Raw genomic sequence first — 18,102 nt, 5'->3', positions numbered from 1 at the left:
GGAGAGGAGAGGAGAGAAGAGAAGAGAAACTTCTCATGTCCAACCTTTAGGCTGACTACAAGCAGTACAGTGAACAGGGTAAGAACTTGGGCTCTTGGAATCAGCCTGAGGTCCAAGGTGGACTCTGCCTCTTGCCCACTGGGTAACCCTGGGTAAATTACTCAACTTCCTCATGCTTTTATTTCCTCATATTTAAAATGGGACTATGGGTAAAAGTAGCATTTACCTTATAAGGCCACGTGAAGATGAAATGAGACATACACTGCTTAGAGCACAGCCTGGCATTTGTAAGGCTCAAAAGATGTCAGCTGATGTTACTGAAGGAGCAGTCACTTGAGCAACCTAGGGAGGTTGGCTGAAACAGCATTCTGGAAACTTTAAGACTCTTTTTCCTCCCTCCCCATCACAAATTTATAGGGAACTAAATACAAAACACAAGTAAGCCTGACCCCACCATATCTTGGAAAGTATAAGCACTGTCATTGGCCACAATTCCAATTATACATGAACGCTCCCTGTGGTCTCTGTCTACAGAATGGGACTAGCAGAACTAGCTGATGAACCAGTTTTCCCGGTGAAAGGTCTGAGTGGGTGAGTCAACCATTTACAGTGCAGTGAGACAGAGCTGTGGAAGTAGAGAAGAAGGATATTTAACCTGTCCAGAGGGCTCAGAGAAGGCTTCCCAGACAAGGTGACCTTGAGCAGAGAACTGAAGGACAAGTAAGAGGTGGGAAAGGGCATTCCAGGCTGTGGCTGAAGTTTAAGTAAAGGCCTATAGGCAAGAAAGGTCCTGGGGCCTTAGGCAATTGTATATGGCTAGAGGAAAGACATAAGATAGGAGTGGCTAAAAATGTGGCTGGAGATATAAGCTGGGGCCTCATGAATCACAATTGGCTTAATCAGCTGGGCACAGTGACTCACGCCTGTAATCTCAGCACTCTGGGAGGCCGAGGCGGGTGGATCACCTGAGGTCAGGAGTTCGAGACCAGTCTGGCCAACATGGTGAAACCCCATCTCTACTAAAAATACCAAAAAAAAAAAAAAAAAAAAAAAAAAAAAAAAAAAATTAGCTGGGCACAGTGGCAGGTGCCTGTAATCCCAGCTACTCAGAAGCTAAGGCAGGAAAATTGCCTGAACCTGGGAGGCGGAGGTTACAGTGAGCCAAGATTATACCATTGTACTCCAGCCTGGGTGACAAGAGCAAAACTGTCTCAAAAAAAAAAAAAAAAAAAAAAGATTGGCTTTATCCTGAAAGCAATGGGGAACCACTGAAGGGCTTACGGTGGGAATACAACTGGAACAAGGGTGCAACTTAGGAAGAGCATAGAGGATGAACTGTAGGCTGCAGAGGAGTTCCAAGGCTGAATCAGTGACAGCTAATGCTTACAGAGCACTTACTATACACTAGGTCCTGCTCCATAGTGTGCTCCCCAGGGGAGGGATGGTGGTGGCCCAGACAGAATAGTGGCAGCAGAAGTGGAGAGGAGGAGATGAATTTGATAGATATACAAAAAACAAAATTGAGAGAGGAAAAAAGGCAGCTCTTTCTTGGTGTCTTCTCATCCTATAATAATACACATGCTGATGCAAACTTGAGAATATAAGCCCTAAAAAAGCAAGGATTTTGTCCTATTCATTGCTGTATCCCTAGCATTTATTATACTACCCAATAGACAATCAGAACGTGCAACAGAAGTTTATAAAATAGAACTACATAAGTGAAAAGCCACGCCTCTTGGCATGTCTTCAGAATCTAGAGCAGGGACCTTAACATTTTTTATGGCATGGACACTTTCAACAGTTTGATAAATACTATGAACCTTTTCCAGACTGTTAAGCATACAAAATAAGAGAAATCTATTATATTGAAATATAGTTCTTAAAATATTTTTTAAATGTGTGGTCTAGTGACGCAGGTGTTTGTTTACTAATGTACTGCATAATAGATCTGGTGGCAGATGTAATAATTATTGTGATTTTAAAATGGTGATGAGCATAAATGATATTTCAAGATACCTGCAACAGCTGTAATGTGTTATGAAGATATCTATAGTTTCTATTGGTGACCAAGTCACAGGTACTGCTGATACACATTGTGACCTGCTTTCTTAATTGAAAGAAATGTTACCTTTCAGTTAAAGGTTAAAAAGTAGGCCAGGTACAGTGGATACTCTGAACTATCTCCGACAAGGTACCCTAGCACCAGTCTGAGAACTTCAGCTCTATATACAGAGAAGGACCAACATCAAAGGCAGGTATCAAGACCAGGCACAAAACACTGTGTATTCCTTGGTATGCCCAAGAATATGGACCCTGAGCGGCATGCCCCCAGGGCCTACCCTCTGGCCCCTAAAAGAAGGATGCTGCAACCCAAATGAAAAGATAACTCTTTCAGACTCACGAAATCATTGCCCTTTCTGGAGAACCATCTAAACACCACCAGATCTGTCTGTAGTAGCTTTTCTCTGCTCTCAGATCCTGAGGACCTCAAAGACCTCTACCAAACGCATGATGCCTTCTGTCTCCCAGACAAAAGATTTAGGGAACACTCTCAGTAAAGTCTTTCTAAGATAAATGTTGAGAAAAGAAATCTAAGACAGATTAAAGATGTTTGCCTAGAATCTACTTTCACACCTCCAATGAAGTGTTAAGATAAAATATATATATATAGTTATGATATGTTACTTTAAGGATATGCCAAATGTTGTTCCCAAAACATCATATGCAACATCACTATCCCAATTGTTTGCCCAACTGGGCAGTGCTCAACTCTAGAAAAGAGAGTTTTCTAAGGAAGATTTTTCAGGCTGTAAAGGATGAATCTGAAAGCCACTGAACAAAATGTTTTCAGAGCCAGGAATAAGTTTCTAAAATGATACAATAAATGTCAATTCAAACCACCTTCTACCTCCTGCGATGTCTGTGCAGCAAGTGACCAAGATAAGACATGGAAGAAAAGCTAGGAAGAAGAGAAAATAATACAAAGTGGGAGCCCTATAAGAAAACTGAAAGAGAATAGAATTCAGGGCCAAGTCTGCCTCTGTCATCTTCCAGCTTTGTGACTTTGGGCAAGTTTCTTAAGCTCTCGTATCCTTCCCTCACCATGAGCATTAAATGAGGTCACATGTATAAAAGTACTTCCCAAATCATGTTTTAAAGATATAAGGCAACAGTATTCCACACATGAACGTGACACAGAGCAGTATCCCAGGATCACCAATCCTAGCAATTCTGGAGTGACACTCAGTAGCGTCACTCGAGGGAAAGAGAAGAACAACTCAAACCTATTGATGAGTAAAGCCACAGCATCAGCTCAGTTCTGTGCCTCCTTAGGAAGGAAAGGTAGAAGGAAGATGAGACTGACTTTTCAACCACCAGCACCACCATGGCTCCAGATCAAGGTGTTGATGGAGACTCTGACTGTGCAAGCCCCTCACAGATGAAGGACCAGCCGCAGACCAACACTTTCCTTTAACCCTTCCAGAGAATGGCAGGCATCTTACCTTGAACTTTCCCATGATCCTTTATCTACAGCTGGAAAGTATGACTTCTATTCAATCTGTTTTACTACCTACTGTCTAGTATTCATCTTGTGCCCCCAACATGGAAATGGCCAAGCAACAAGTATAGTGGGAGCAGGAGCCCCTACTCCAGCTTGAAGTGTATGACACTGCCTCATATCTTAAGCAGCCAAGAGAGGGCTGTGCCCTGTGGCAACTGGCACCAAGGGCTACTTGCTTCAGTGCTCTCTAGGATGTCCACTCTGCCTAGGACACCAACTGCCAGTAAAGTGGATCTTCAATCCACCCCACCCTTACCTTCCCTGGGGGACCCAAGATCTTAACACCTGCAGTGAAGGAAATCCATGGAGGCCACCAACAAAGAAGACCTCAGGACTCCCTACGTTTGAGCCCAAACACACTTTCCAAGAGCCTCCACACCTGACAGGTGCTACAGGGCGAAACTGCCGTTAATTATCATGGCCTCACTCAGCCCAAATGGTACAGACACAGAACAAGTAGGAAAGGGGTTTTACTGGTAAAGGGATCTTCCTGGAAATCTTCTATGATACAGAAGATAAACCAAATTTCATTCTAACTGCTTTTCAACCAGATAAACAAAGTGGACAAAGCTGACAGCCTCTTCAACACGCAGGCCTCTAACCTTCAATGTGAGTTTTCATAATATAATGGATATAAACCCATTATGAGGGGTCACCAGTTGCACGAAATGGCTGGATGGTAGGCTGGCTGAGTACAGTGATAAGACAGCTCAAGAAGTGCTTCGATAGGTAACCACAAGACTGGCAGTGACAGGAAGGAGTGGTCTGAATACTTGAACATGGCTTGGCGACTCCAAAGCTTAGAGTCAAATGACAGTACTGGTCATATGATATTATTCTTGTTTAAATAACTTACAACTTTGTTAACCTGAATCTGACACTCTCTAGCTTCTTAGCTTCTTTCCCCTCCTGACAAAAGCAACTGCTTTTATGAAAGCATTTCGAAAACAGTTTCTTTAGACAGAATGGCTGCATTAGGGTGTAGGGGCAGTACCTTAAAGGAGTATTTGCGGCTTATGCGATCCTCAGGGGCCACAGGTGAGATCACGTAGCTGGGCAAGGGGATGCTCCCAAGGACCACTTCTTCTCGGCTGTCTTTGAATGGAAAAACGCATCAGAACAACCTTCTGGGCAGCTTCCCTGGGCTCATCCATCCCACTGCTTCCAGAACTTCAGCCAAGTTGTTTCCTCCCCTTGTAATGTCCATCCTCCCCTGACCCACACACAGGCAAAGCTCTCCGCATTCTTTTTTTTTTTTTTTTTGAAATGGAGTCTCACTCTTGTTGCCCAAGCTGGAGTGCAAGGGCACGATCTCAGTTCATTGCAACCTCTGCCTCCTGGGTTCAAGCGATTCTCTTGCCTCAGCCTCCCAAGTAGCTGGGATTACAGGCGCCCCCCACCACGCCCGTCTAATTTTTATATTTTTAGTGGAGACAGGGTTTCACCATGTTGGCCAGGCTGGTCTCCAAGGCCTGACCTCAGGTGATCCATCTGCTTGGCCTCCCAAAGTGCTGGGATTACAGGCATGAGCCATAGTACCCGGCCAGCTCTACCCATTCTTAAAAGCGTATCTCCTCTCTCTCTTCTAAGAAGCCTCCTCAGATTCTCCCATGATGGAATTCACTTCTCAGTCCCCTGAACTGCTTTGAAAGCACCAATAGCAGTCTAGCCTTATCTTAAAAGTAAGCTCTTTCTCCACATTTTGAGACTTCCCTCTTAACAACACATAGTCCCTAACTTTATGTTCTGGGGCTCCATAGAAGCTCAGATGGCCAATTCAATTCACCAGTTGCCCATCCAACGTCCAATAAATCCAGATGACAGGTTACAAAATACAATCAATGATCCACACTTCTCATTTCTCCAGAGTACCTCAAAGACAGACCTATGTCCCAAATGGGACAGAAACGGAAATGACTCTGAATCTTGAGACCCTTAGTAGCAGGCAAACTGGATTCTATTTACTTTAACCCAACAGATTGAACTTCCTGTGTCAGGACTGGTAAAACTGAAGTCATCAACCATCCACATATGTAAAACTGAACACTTTGGCAGGGTAATAAGCTACTTGTTAGCTCACCTTTATAGTAAAATAAGCAGTAATCAGCAAGCACAAACCACCTCCTTTTCCACAGCCTCATCCCAGAACTGTCCTGCAAAGCAAAGAAAACTAGTCAGGGTCATATCTGGGCATACTGTTGTCCCTTTCCAAGAATGCACACCCTGATTCCAGAACCAAATATTTGTCCATATTCACTCTTTCTTTTAATAAATAAAAACCATTTTATTGAATAACCATTCTTTGTATAGGACATTAGAACTTAGATTAAATGATGGTTTATCCTAAGGAAGCAGGGTTTTTATTTTTGTCTCCTAGAAACAAATTAATGTATAATATTATAAGCCACTTTCTTCTAGAAAGTAAATTAAGAAAGGAATCGGTTCTTAACAAAAAGGTTTTTTGTTTGTTTATTATTTAGGTGGCTACGCTATAAAATACCTTCATTTATGCTGACTGGAAAACTGAATTTACATTGAACTATTAAAAAGAGTTTAAGTTACCTAATGAATTAAGTGAGGCAAAGTTCTCATTAGACTATGCTCAGTTCTGTGCCATATAGGATGTATTCTGCTGTTGTGTTTTCCTTCCGTTCAATATAAAAGGATTTGGATTCTCTTTGCTATCAAATTGTCTCATAAGAAAAATCTGTCTCTACTCATCTGAAATGTAAATGTTTGTATTTATCAATAATGTTTTAAATGATTGTGAATATTTTTTAAAAACATGGCAAAGGCAGAAAAACAGAATGTTTTAGGGTGAGTGTTCTCTCAAACCTAGGAAAACCTCAGAGCATCTTTTAGTTTTAGAGATGGCTGTTCACATCTGTAATCCCAGTGTTTTGAGAGGCTAAGGCAGGAAGATCGCCTGAGGCTAGGAATTCGAGACCAGCCTGGGCAACATAGTGATAACCCATCTGTACAAAAATTTTTTTTTAATTAAAAAAATAGAGATGGCTGTTAAATTGTCTTCCTTCTGCAGAAGTTTTTGACAAGCTTGAAAAAACCTAACAATTTCTAAACTGAAATACAACATGAGGATTGGTCCTCCTCTACTTACTAAAATGCTAAAAGCAAATTTAACTTGATGATTTCAACTGTTTATCAGTTTTACCTTCTGCAAATCAAGAGATGATTTCTAAGGTCTTGGCACATGATATTTGCTTTGTCTGGAGACCTCTTATCTATGCTTCCATGCCTGGTTCAAATATCACTTCCTCCCGGAAGCCTTTCTGGACAACCCCCAGTATAGATACTCTCTGTTGTGTGTCCACAGCACACAGATCCCTTTGGTTACAGCACAGCCAAAGGGCCTGGGCTAGGTGTTGGGAATTATTTACAAATACTTCCGTCTCTCTCCATATGTCAAAGGAGCATCCTTTGTTTAATGGGGACAGGGATGCAAACAGAAGAAGTCAGAGGGTTAAATGACTCAAGTGAGAAAAAGACACGGGCAAATGTAAGAAAAGAGGCAGGACAGGACTGTGAGGGGCAAGTGGGAGCAAGAGAGGGTGGTACCAGGAGTGTCCAACAGAAGAGGCAGGGAGCTGTTGCAGCTGCCATAGAGCCAGAGTTGCAGAGGAAGATTTTAAGGGGACTTTTGGGATTTCTCCTGTGTGCTATGCAATGTAATGCCCTCCTCTGTCTTCCCACAAAGCTTCACCAAAACTTACATTGCAGCTCTGACATTTTTGGATGTTATGCTAGGTGAGAGACAGGGCTGGGTGACAATGTGACAAGTGAGAGATATGCTATCTGCTTCTCCTGGTAGCTGATGAGTTCCTCAAGGGCAGGAACCACGTTTCTCTTGATACTTGCTCTTAGCAGCTTAGGACATGGCAGGCACTTTGCAGAATAGATGAATGAATGACCGGCAAGGAGAGAAGAAGAGCAAAAGAGACAGGGTCTCTAGCTCTGGGAACTCACAACCCAGCCATGAACAGAGGACCCCAGGCAGGTCAACTGGCAGTAGGGATTCCAATGAAGAATGACCTCAGCCCACAGAGCCGACAGGACTTCCTTACTGAATGCATGTGGGGGAAGGAGGATCTGGTGATAGTGCTGAGGTTTCCAACCTGAGTTCCTGGGAGAAGGGTGGTAACATTACTAAGATCTGGAGAAAGCAGTCCTGGGGAAATGGTAGGCCAGGGTGGCGAGGAGATAATGAGCTGAGTTTGGCTGAATTGGAATTTGAGATGCTAGGTGGATATGTATGCTAGACAAGGGGGAGAGGAAAAGATGAAAATTTTCAGCCAAGTAATAACAAAGAATCTTTGACATCAGGAAGGCCAGGGCAAGTAGAGGACTGGCAGGAAGGCTGGATTCAGGCTGACCACCCACACTGCGGCCTGGGCCCCAGGGCAGCCAATAGCACCAGGGGCCAAAGTGGTCAAGTGGCTTTTGGGAGAGAAGCTGTAACCATTGAGCAGACAGTTCACTCATAAGAACAAACAGCAAACAATGCAGTGCAGCAGGTAGAATCCAGCTGCCTCAGACAAACTCAGTAACAGAAAGCTTATGTGCCCGTCCCTAGCTTCCTGGGGCCTGGGAAAGGAGAGAACTCAGTCAGAGCCATTTCCTCCACAATTCTCACTCCTCGGCATCCTCACCTGCTTGTGCAGCCAGCCCCTCACCACCACGGGAACATTGGGGTTCCTCCGAATGGCCTGGTCTCTCTTCCCAAAGCTGTGGACTTTATTGCTGGACTTTATGATCTACGAAAAAGCAGACTGAATTTTAGCAGCAGGGAATTTAAGGTGACATAAAAAAGCACTTGTATGTTAGGAGGACCGTCGGCTCTCTCTGCCTCACTCTAAACGGCAGCACCCTTTGATCAAATGAACAGCCAGGAGACAGGGAATGGGCGTGCACATGGCCACAGCATTCTAATTAAAAGGCAAGCCCAAGACCTGGCAAACCTCCCAGCTGGGTCACAGAAAAAAAAAATTAAAAGGAATTTTTCAATCAACTTTCAGCAGCAGCTGTTGGCTATAATATGTTCCGTGGTTTTCTGAAGCAAAGCTAATTTTTGGTCACAGCTTTTTGCCAATTTCCAGATATTTACCCTTCCTATCTGGGTTCATCCCTCGGCACTCTCCTCCTCTCCTCAATGCTGGTTCTTTTCCCTGATCCTTAGTGTTTCTACACCTGGAGCACAAAACTTCTGAGTCCTTCCCAAGGCCACCCTTTCTCAGGGCCTCATGTCACCAAATCTCTCCAGGCTCTCTTTAACACACAGCTACATGTAAACAGAAATGTGGCCCTCCCAACCACACGAGGAAAGTGAAGAACATGCTCAAGGACCTAGACACCGGTGCTGGATCTGTCAGCAATCACCTGTTTTGTTGCCCAAGGGACATACCCCTCTTGGCCTCAATTTCCTAATCTGTCATTTGGGGAGAACACTCCTATGGGTCTCTCTCACAAAACTATAGTGAAGATCAAATGGACTTCTGGTTACAAAGGGGCTTGGCAAAATATAAAAGAGGGGAAGGAAGGAACAAGTGGCCAGGAGCTCACCTTGGGTCCAGGCTTGGCCTCCAGGGTGGAGGCGGTCCCAGCCGTGGATGTTTCACTGACCATGCTGGACGGTCTTTGGTTTCTCTCGTGCTTCGACATATGTGGATTCAGCCTGTGGAGAGACAGGGGATTCCAGTGAGTAAGAGCTGAGCTGCAGAGTAGGAAGTACAGTAAGATCAGCTTCAGGTAGGAATTGTTGCTAGGCCTTAGAACAACCCAGCCCTGATTGTTTGGAGGCTGCCTGACTCCAGACTGCAGCCAGAGGGCTGCGATGTCCAGCCTGCCCGTATGTTTCAGGGAATCAAGAGGATGACAGACAGGCACATCTCCACAGCCTGACACCCCAACAAAGGAGGACGGACTGTCATCCCTGCTGTTGTCTGGAAGTCCCCACACTTACTCTCTTAAGCAGGTGTCTGTGACAACTGCCCCATCTGATGGGCATGCACAGATGTGCCACTCTTCTCAGCACGCAAGAGCAATCCATGCCGTCACACACACCTCCATTTCCCTGTCTCCCAAAAGAAGCTGTTTATAATTAGTAGCAAGAAATCACTTGGCGCACACAACCACACCCCCAGATACACACAGAGAATCCCTTACATAAATGCCAGTGGGGCTTGTCTCCCAAAATAGACTACTCAACAAAGAGTCCTATTCTGGGAACACTCCATTTGCCCCAAAATAGAGCTATCAGAGATATTAACCCATTGTGCTATGCCTGGAGAGCAGGAAGAAATGAAATAAGCCTTGGGCCCCCAGTAAGAATCTCTGGGGCTTCCCCATTAGCATCCCAGACACATGGAACTTCTCACCAAGAAGCTGCCCTGGGATGGCCAACTTTCTGGGAGCATCTTAGTGTGACACTCAAGAGCCACTGAAGAGTCCTCCTCACCTGCCTCCGCAGATCCCCAGCATTTGCCAGTCTTTCAAGGCAGTGGTGACAAATCCCTCTTCACAAATCCAGTACCTATTCCTGGACAGCTGGATGCCTGATGCGAAGACCCTGCTAAGTCCAGGATCAGCAAGCCTTCCTCAAAGTGGAAGTCTCCACGTTCTGTCCACTGCTCCGATAGGCAACAGAATCCAGGTCATTGGAGACCAGGCAGACCACAGAAAACCGAGGCTCTTTGCCTGAAGAGTGTAAAAATCTGCTTTGGAGGCCTGGGCAAGGACTCTGAGGAGATGGAGCTAGAGGATCCAGGCAGGACGCAACTGACAAAGCAGCATTCAGAAAGTCCTTCACACGAACACTTTTAGAGCAATGCAATGAGGGAACATCCTAGTTTCCACCATGGAAATACACTGTTTTCTTCGAAGACCCTGCTGCTCAAAAGATAAGTGATCCTTTCTGTGCCCTGAGACAGAGCCCAATATCTTACACCACAAGGGAAGTTCTCTGCAGAAGTAGCCGTGACTACTGCACTTCCCAAGCAATGCCAGCAGCAGGACCACTGTAGCAGGCACCAGCTTCCCAAAGGGCTGGGCCCTGTGGGATGCTTGGCAGCTGGAGACGCAAGTCCTACCAGGCAGAAAGAGCACTGGCTCCTTATCAGTTCAGACACTCACTCCAGATTCCACGCCCCCGGCCTCCAACCCAGCCAGACTTTTGTTGCTGCTCCCCACTCAGAGGGAGAATGTCACCACATTTGCTGTTGGCAGAGGCTGTATGCAGCAAGATAACTGCTGATCGGGGCAGGAAGGGGGCCCAAAAGGCTGCCTTGTCCACCCCCTTTCTCCAGACAGAACTATGTCCAAAACATCCCGGAACCTGGTCTTGCCTGACTCTTCAGATTTCTGGAGGGTCAGACAAGGAAAAAGAGCTCTCAGGCTGCTTCAGTTATGGCAGCTGTATCTCTAAGCTAAAATTCAGGATACAAGATCCAACGATAAAAAAGATTTCTTTGAAAAAAAAAATTTTTTTTTTTTTGAGATGGAGTTTGCTCTGTTGCCTAGGCTGGAGCGCAGTGGCATGATCTCAGCTCACTGTAACTTCCGCGTCCTGGGTTCAAGTGATTTTCCTCCCTCAGCCTCCCAAGTAGCTAGTATTACAGGCACTTGCCACCAAGCCCAGCTAATTTTTGTATTTTTAGTAGAGACAGGGTTTCACCATGTTGGCCAGGCTGGTCTCAAACTCCTAACCTCAGGTGATTCACCTGTCTTGGCCTCCCAAAGTGCTGGGATTACAGGTGTGAGCCACAGCACCTGGCGTGTTTGGGATTTTATCAAATGTAATTTGTTCCCACTTAAGACATTATAGGCTTATTACAGAATATTTGAGAACTATAAGAAAAAACTGAGAGAAAAACATCACCCATAGTCCAGCTACTGAAAGGAAAACCATTTGTAACACTTGGTATAGTTACATCCATCCTTTTTATATGCCTGGGTTTTCTGCAGGGGAAGGGGTGGGGAGAAAAGGGTGGTTTTTTGTTTACATATAATCAAAATTATATATGTGACTTTACATCTTCATTTTTAAAACTTACTGTAATGTAAATACTTTCTCCATTAGTTTAAGCCAGTTTAATGTCATTTCAAATAACTGCATCATATTCCATCAACTAGATGTGCCATTCCACCTCTGTAGGACAAAGAAAAGACCATCTGGATTTGTGACTGGTCAGGAAATCCAGGACAAATAGCTACTTTTGCCATTTTTACACCTTACAATCTTTAACAATTTTTTTTTTTTTTTTAAGACGGAGTTTCGCTCTTGTTGAGCAGGCTGGAGTGCAACGGTGCAATCTTGGCTCACTGCAACCCCTGCCTACCAGGTTCAAGTGATTCTCCTGCCTCAGCCTACCAAGTAGCTGGGATTACAGGCACGCGCCACCACACCTGGCTAATTTTGTACTTTTAGTAGAGAGGGGGTTTCACCACATTGGTCAGGCTGGTCTCTAACTCCTGACCTCAAGTGATCCACCTGCCTCAGCCTCCCAAAGTGCTGGGATTAGGGGTGTGAGCCACCACAGCCAGCCTAAAAAAATTTTTTTAAACCATCTCACCAGTGCAGTATAAAGAACCGTATAATCTTGATATTTAACTTGACACGCCCCAAACCCTCATATTCTAACCCCACGTCTCCTCCCCACCCTAGCTTCTGGGATGCTAGCTGGCTGGGGAGCTACTCCCAGCCAGTAATATGGAAAGAAAGATGACTTCCCTGCAGCCTTGGGTAAGTGAGGAAACAGAGTACAACTCCCGCCTAGGGAGCCAGGTATAAACAGATTTTGGCTAGAGAATGACTGCTTATGGCCCCAACACTGGACATCAGTGAGGGGCAGTGATGGGTAAGGAGTGGGGAAACAGGAAAACACACATGAAGACAGCTCGACTCCTCATGGTCTATACCGCTCAGCCACACCCATAGAAAGCTTATTAGGAGACATGACTAAAGTTCAAACTACATATGCCCCAGGGAAGGGGCTGTGTTGTCTACAAACAGGGAGGATGTCTTTACCAAGGCCCCCCATGAGCAGGGACAGCTCCCAACTCAAGGCATAGACTCAATTCATACTTGGCATCCCTGACCTGGCTCTTTGAAAGGACAAGGCACACACAGCTACCCACTTGTCCAAGTAACAAGGTCAGCCTTCAGAGGATGTTTCTTTGAAGCTCTCAGTGTAGAACATGATCTCTCAGGTTTTCTAAGGATGACTATGACTTTTGGAAATAACTAAAAGTTATCTGGAATTATAACTAGTTAAAAATATGGTGGTCATGCTTGGGGATACCATTTGGTATCCAAAAGCAGGGATATGAAAAAAGTCTCAAAAACAATTTTCTCACTTGGCTGAAAACCTGGCTCTGATGGAAACTACTAGTGGTGGTTTACCGCAATGGGTAATGAGCAATGGGATATCAACAGTGCATGTGTATAGCCTCCCGAAGAGACAACACTGAAAGGAACATCCCTCACTTGGATGTGGGCATTCTGATACATTTGCTTCAGCCAGTTACATCCCACAGGCATGTTTCCCATTAAGAGCCTGGTGGGCAGACAATGATTTGTCCTCAACTCCTCAGAATGAGTGTACTCGGCTGATGAGCCCCACCTAAGAACAGAGTCTCATCTAAAAACCGTCTCCTCTTCCCAGAGAAGAGCCTGTGCCCCTGAGCTGAGCAACCTTGAAAGGCATTCAGTTCCCAGCAGCGTGCCCTCAGGCACAGAGTCACGGAGACCCCTGGGAGAGGAGACCTAAAAACCTGCACATGCAGACTGCTGCTGTCCTCAAATAAAACCTATTAACTTAAAAGCCTGTTTGCCAGGTTTCTGTGTTATCGGAAATCCCAAAGTACAATGGGATGATTTGAACAAAGACTTCCCTCTCCCTAGTTTGGGCTACATGAATGCTGATTATTTTGCTGGAGGGATGTGGGCTGAAGATGAAAACAGTGAGCTAGAGTTTGAATCCAACCTCCTCCCATCTGAAATGAACAAAAGAACTTAGGACTACACAAAATGAGTCTGGAGAAACCCAGTTGGAAAGTGACTTGATTTTCCTCTGAACTTTGTCAAGGACGTGTGCAGTGAGCCTGAGCAGGAAGACACTTTCTCTGTCCCTACCTATAAAAGGAGTGCTTCTGCTTCCTGCATATTTGGGACTAAACGCATATGACACTGACAGATGCAGTAAGAGAGGTTACAGATACAGAAGCTTTTTTTTTTCTCTTGGGTCTGAAATTAGGTGGGTTTTGTCAATAGGATTTGGTTAATGGGAGCCTCTCAATGAACAGTGTGAGCTGAAGCAGAATGAAGGAATCAGAGCAAGATGTCTATGATGCTGCAATAAGTGGTAACCAAGACAATGATCCCCACCTCTTCAGGACAGGTACACAGAGTCAAGCAAGCAGAGGGATTAGGCTGTACTTGTTGAGCACCTACTGCATGCTTGCCAGGCACTTGGCCTGCATTATCTCACTTAACCCTGCCAAGTCAGTTTTAGTATCTCTATTTATAGAGGAGGAAACTAAGGCTCATAGAGACAAATAACTTATTCGAGATAGAAATTGGACTCCAAAACCTGGGCTTTGCCACAGAAAGACCCTATGGCAAGTCCCAAGGTCTGAGAGAAGTAGGCTTTTGCTCCTTTCGGCCCTAAGACCAACCCCCAGGGTCAAGGAAATCTTGTGGTGGTAGAAACAGCAAGAGCCCAGAATAACTGGATCTCAGCCCAGTCCTGCAGCTTACTGACTCCTCCACAAGTCACATCAGTTCTCTGGACCTTGGTTTCCAGTTTTGCAAAATAAGTGGAAACCACCTCTCATCTCACAAAGTAGTTGTGTGGACTGAAATGACACTGAAAGCCATAAAGCACCCATGATATACAAAGCATTATTTGAAACTGTTACCAGCAAAGACCCCATAATTTAAATCCCAGCTACACTTTATTTCCAAGGCATATGTCTCCAGAACGCTCAAGGTGCCAAACCATTAACTTCTAAACAACAGTCATTTCCTATAAACATCCCAATAGCATTTTATAAATTAAAAAAAAATTGTTTAAAGCACAGTAATTCTGTGGCTGGAGGATTAGGTTCCCATTCTTTCCCCAGGAAAACAGTAATGTCAAGAATCATCAAGGGCTAAGAGCAGTGGCTCCATGCCTATAAACCTAGCACTTCGGGAGGCTGAGGCGGGAGGATCACCTGAGGCCAGGAGTTCAAGACCAGAATGGTCTTGAGAATGGTCTCTATTAAAATTTAAAAAAAAAAAAAAATCAGCTAGGCGCAGTGGCTCACACCCATAATCTCAGGCCAAGGCAGGCGGATCACTTGAGCTAAGGAGCTCAAGACCTGGGCAACATAATGAGGCCCCGTCTCTATGAAAAATAAAAAAATTAGCCGAGAATGGTGGTGCACACCTGTAGTCCCAGCTACTTGGGAGGCTGAGGCACAAGAACTGCTTGAACCTGGGAGGCAGAGGTTGTAGTGAGCCAAGATCACACCACTTCACTCCAGCCTTGGCACAGAGAGAGACTCGGTCTCATTCATTAAATAAATAAGTCATCAACACTATGATGGGAGGTTAGAAAGTTATAAGGAAACACAAATCTTTTACTGAGGACACCTTATTAAATGACACCTTTATCCCATTAATTCCTGGGAAAACTGGCCCCCAAAGTCATGCTCTGTCCTCAAGGAACACACAGAAAGCTCAGCTAAAACTACTGATATAGAGGAAAAATAAATGAGAAGAGGGCACACACACAAACACCAGCACATTTTTTTAGTAGCTTACACCCATCAGCTAAGGGTTTGGGGAAACCAGTGCACAGTGAAAACTAGGAAACAAAAGAAAGCTCTTATCCCAAACAGGCAGACACCTCCCTCCACACCCCCTCTTCTCAGAGAAAGAGACACACACAGACAGACTGCCAACGCTCACTGTAAACTCCCAGCACCCTGGGGGAGGCTGTCTGACATGGGTTTTCATTCAGCAACTGTGGCTTCATTACTCAACTATGGCTTACTGTGTTCCTTCTCCTTTCCCCTCAAGTCCTTTCTTGAACACAGGCTGCAGTTCCTCACCCCACTCTACCCCAGGAGCTAGAAACCAGCCCAAACAGCAGCCCCTCATCTGGCATGAAAATAACCCCATAAGCACTGTGTGCCGCCATCCCCACCTCCCCATGCCTGTTCCCCAAATCGGAGTATTGCTCCGAACCTGGTACAAGTCCTTGTTCTGTTGTATGACCCTGGGCCAGTCTCTTCTAACCAGTGCCTCCGGTGAGCCCTCTTCTAGCCTATCTGCTCCTCCTAGCTTAACAAGCAGCTACTTCTCTCATTACACAATGATATTTTTCATTGGAGATCTGAGCACATCCAAGACTAGGGGGAGGTAAAAGAGGACAAGAAAGGAAGTCACAGGAAGAAACAAAATTACTACTTACAGGAAGCAGCTTCCCTTCCTCACACAGCAAAGCCACCACTGCAGCATTTTTGCCTAGCACAGACAGAGCCAAAGACATGGTTGCTGTGTGGCAATGACTGCATCCCCAATGCCAATGCCCTTCAAAACAGCAATACCAAAGGCCCAGCCAACACCCAGGTGTTTGAATGAACTAAAGGCCCCATCATCATCTCTTCCCCTACCTGTGGCTGTCACAGACACTGTCTCCTAGTCCAGGGAAGAAAACTGAACAGTCAAGTTTCTGGATCTGCTTGCCAGGTGTTTCCATTTTTCCTCATTTTTCTGCTACCATGGCAACCAAATACAACAGGCAAAGCTAGCCCAAGACTGCCAGCATCTAGAGACAAGGTGCTGGCTATATCAGCTGCAGACAGCAAAGCATCAGCCTCACAGCCCAGGGCTCAGCAGATGAGCAACAGGACAGACTCCTGTGGGAGTTCAGGAGCAACTCCCCTCTCCAGTGCTCTAAATCTCATTGCCTGCTTTACCAACTTGTAGCTGCAAGAGGAACAGGAGACAGCCATCTCCTAGCAGCAAGTGATACCCCACCCCCAAACCCATAATCAGCACATGCCATAGAAGAGTCTCACCCTGCAACCTGCAAAATGAACCACCTTTAGCAAAGAGGTCAAAGATCTGGAAGATAATTCTTACCTTTGGAAAGACAGTATCTTCTTTAAGTGCTATCCTCCAAACACCACTCACAACATTCCAGGAAATTCCAACTTGCGTTTCTTTTCCAAAAATCCAATGAGAAAACTGAAGGCTGCTCAAACCTCAATGGAAACAACAAGCTAACCCCCTGGGATGCTAGGAAAGGCAGGTCAAGCAAGGGCACCCTCCAGGTTTGGAACCTCCAGCTGCATATCTTGCAGCTGGCGTCTCAGCACGCAAGCGGGCCCCTGAACTTCCTAAGTGCATACTCTCTTCTCCCAACCTTAGGCCCCACCTCAACATCAAATGTTTGGCAGAGCCTGGGGATCGGTGTAGACAGCCTGCTGTCAGTCAGCTGCTAGCATCACTGCTCAGGAACGCTTCTCTCCTCTTCCCTGAGAGCTGCAGAGGTGTTTGTCAGTGGCTCCCAGGGCAGCCCAGCACTGAGGAGAAAACACTCCTGTACATGAGCACCAAACAACAAAACCACAGTCCTGGAAGTTCTGTGTCAAAGACTACCCCTTTAGGAGGGGCCCTGCTTGTGGCTCTTTTAGCCAGAAAGGGTCTGGCTTCAAGCTCACAATTCAAGAAAGTCACTGAGAATCAGGAAAGAGGCTTAGGAGAGGAGCAAAATGATCCAATCACTGGAAATTAGGCCCCAGGATAAAAGGTTTGAGAACATTTTCTGGAGAAAAGACTACCGAGGAGGCTTGGCATCTTTCAAACAAGTGCAAAGTTATTACAGATGAAATTTCATTGCTACAAATACAATTACAACTAAAATCTTTCTGCAGCAGTAGCCTACTCAATCAGCACACTGAGTATGGACAAGGAAGAGGATTGTCCCCGGAAGACCTCTGAAATGAGAAGCAGTATAGCATAGTGTTTAGAAGCATGGCATCTAGGACCAGACTACCTGGATTCAAATCCTGACTCCACCACTTACTCTCTGTGTGACCTTTGGCAAGACTCTTAACTCTCTGTGCCTTAGTATTCATGATAATAATGGTATCTTCCTCACAGGATTGCTGTGAGAATTAAAAATATGTAAAGCACTTAGAAAAGTACCTGGTAATAGTAAGGGTGCTATGTGTTAGCTATAAAACTAATAATAATACTAACAATACTATTAATATTATTCATTTTAAAAGCTCCCAACTCTTATTCTAGGAAGTAGAATACTTCATTTAATGTTGAAGAGGAAATTCTAGATCCTGAAACAGGGGATGCTATCAAGTGTCTGATACGGTTTGGCTGTGTCCCCACCTAAATCTCATCTTGCATTGTAGCTGCCATAACTCCCACATGTCATGGGAGGGACCCAGTGGAAAGTAATTGAATCATGGCAATGGGTTTTTCCCATGCTGCTCTTGTGATAGTGAGTAAATCTCAC

The 18,102-nt window shown here is 45.1% G+C and overlaps 1 protein-coding gene across 17 annotated transcripts in view; it reads right to left on the bottom strand.

The window, feature by feature from the left end:
• The window catches only part of PLEKHA7 (pleckstrin homology domain containing A7), a 238,946-nt gene that overhangs the window by 69,284 nt on the left and 151,560 nt on the right, over positions 1-18,102 (bottom strand). For 14 of the 17 annotated variants that reach the window (XM_017873634.1, XM_017873620.1, XM_017873628.1 and 11 more), the window contains 4 exons: positions 9,140-9,251; positions 8,230-8,334; positions 5,643-5,715; positions 4,557-4,657 (listed from right to left, as the gene is read on the bottom strand). In XM_017873634.1, coding sequence (XP_017729123.1) covers positions 4,557-4,657; positions 5,643-5,715; positions 8,230-8,334; positions 9,140-9,251 — 391 coding nt within the window. Of the gene's footprint in view, positions 1-4,556; positions 4,658-5,642; positions 5,716-8,229; positions 8,335-9,139; positions 9,252-9,539; positions 9,655-10,034; positions 10,219-18,102 lie in introns of those variants that run through there. The other 3 variants (XM_017873629.1, XM_017873630.1, XM_017873625.1) reach the window with 3 other exon arrangements.

Source organism: Rhinopithecus bieti, unplaced genomic scaffold (genome assembly GCF_001698545.2).
Source record: "Rhinopithecus bieti isolate Rb0 unplaced genomic scaffold, ASM169854v2 scaffold_8211, whole genome shotgun sequence".
Lineage (NCBI taxonomy): Eukaryota > Metazoa > Chordata > Mammalia > Primates > Cercopithecidae > Rhinopithecus > Rhinopithecus bieti.
This window is presented reverse-complemented; position numbering and strand designations above follow the sequence as displayed.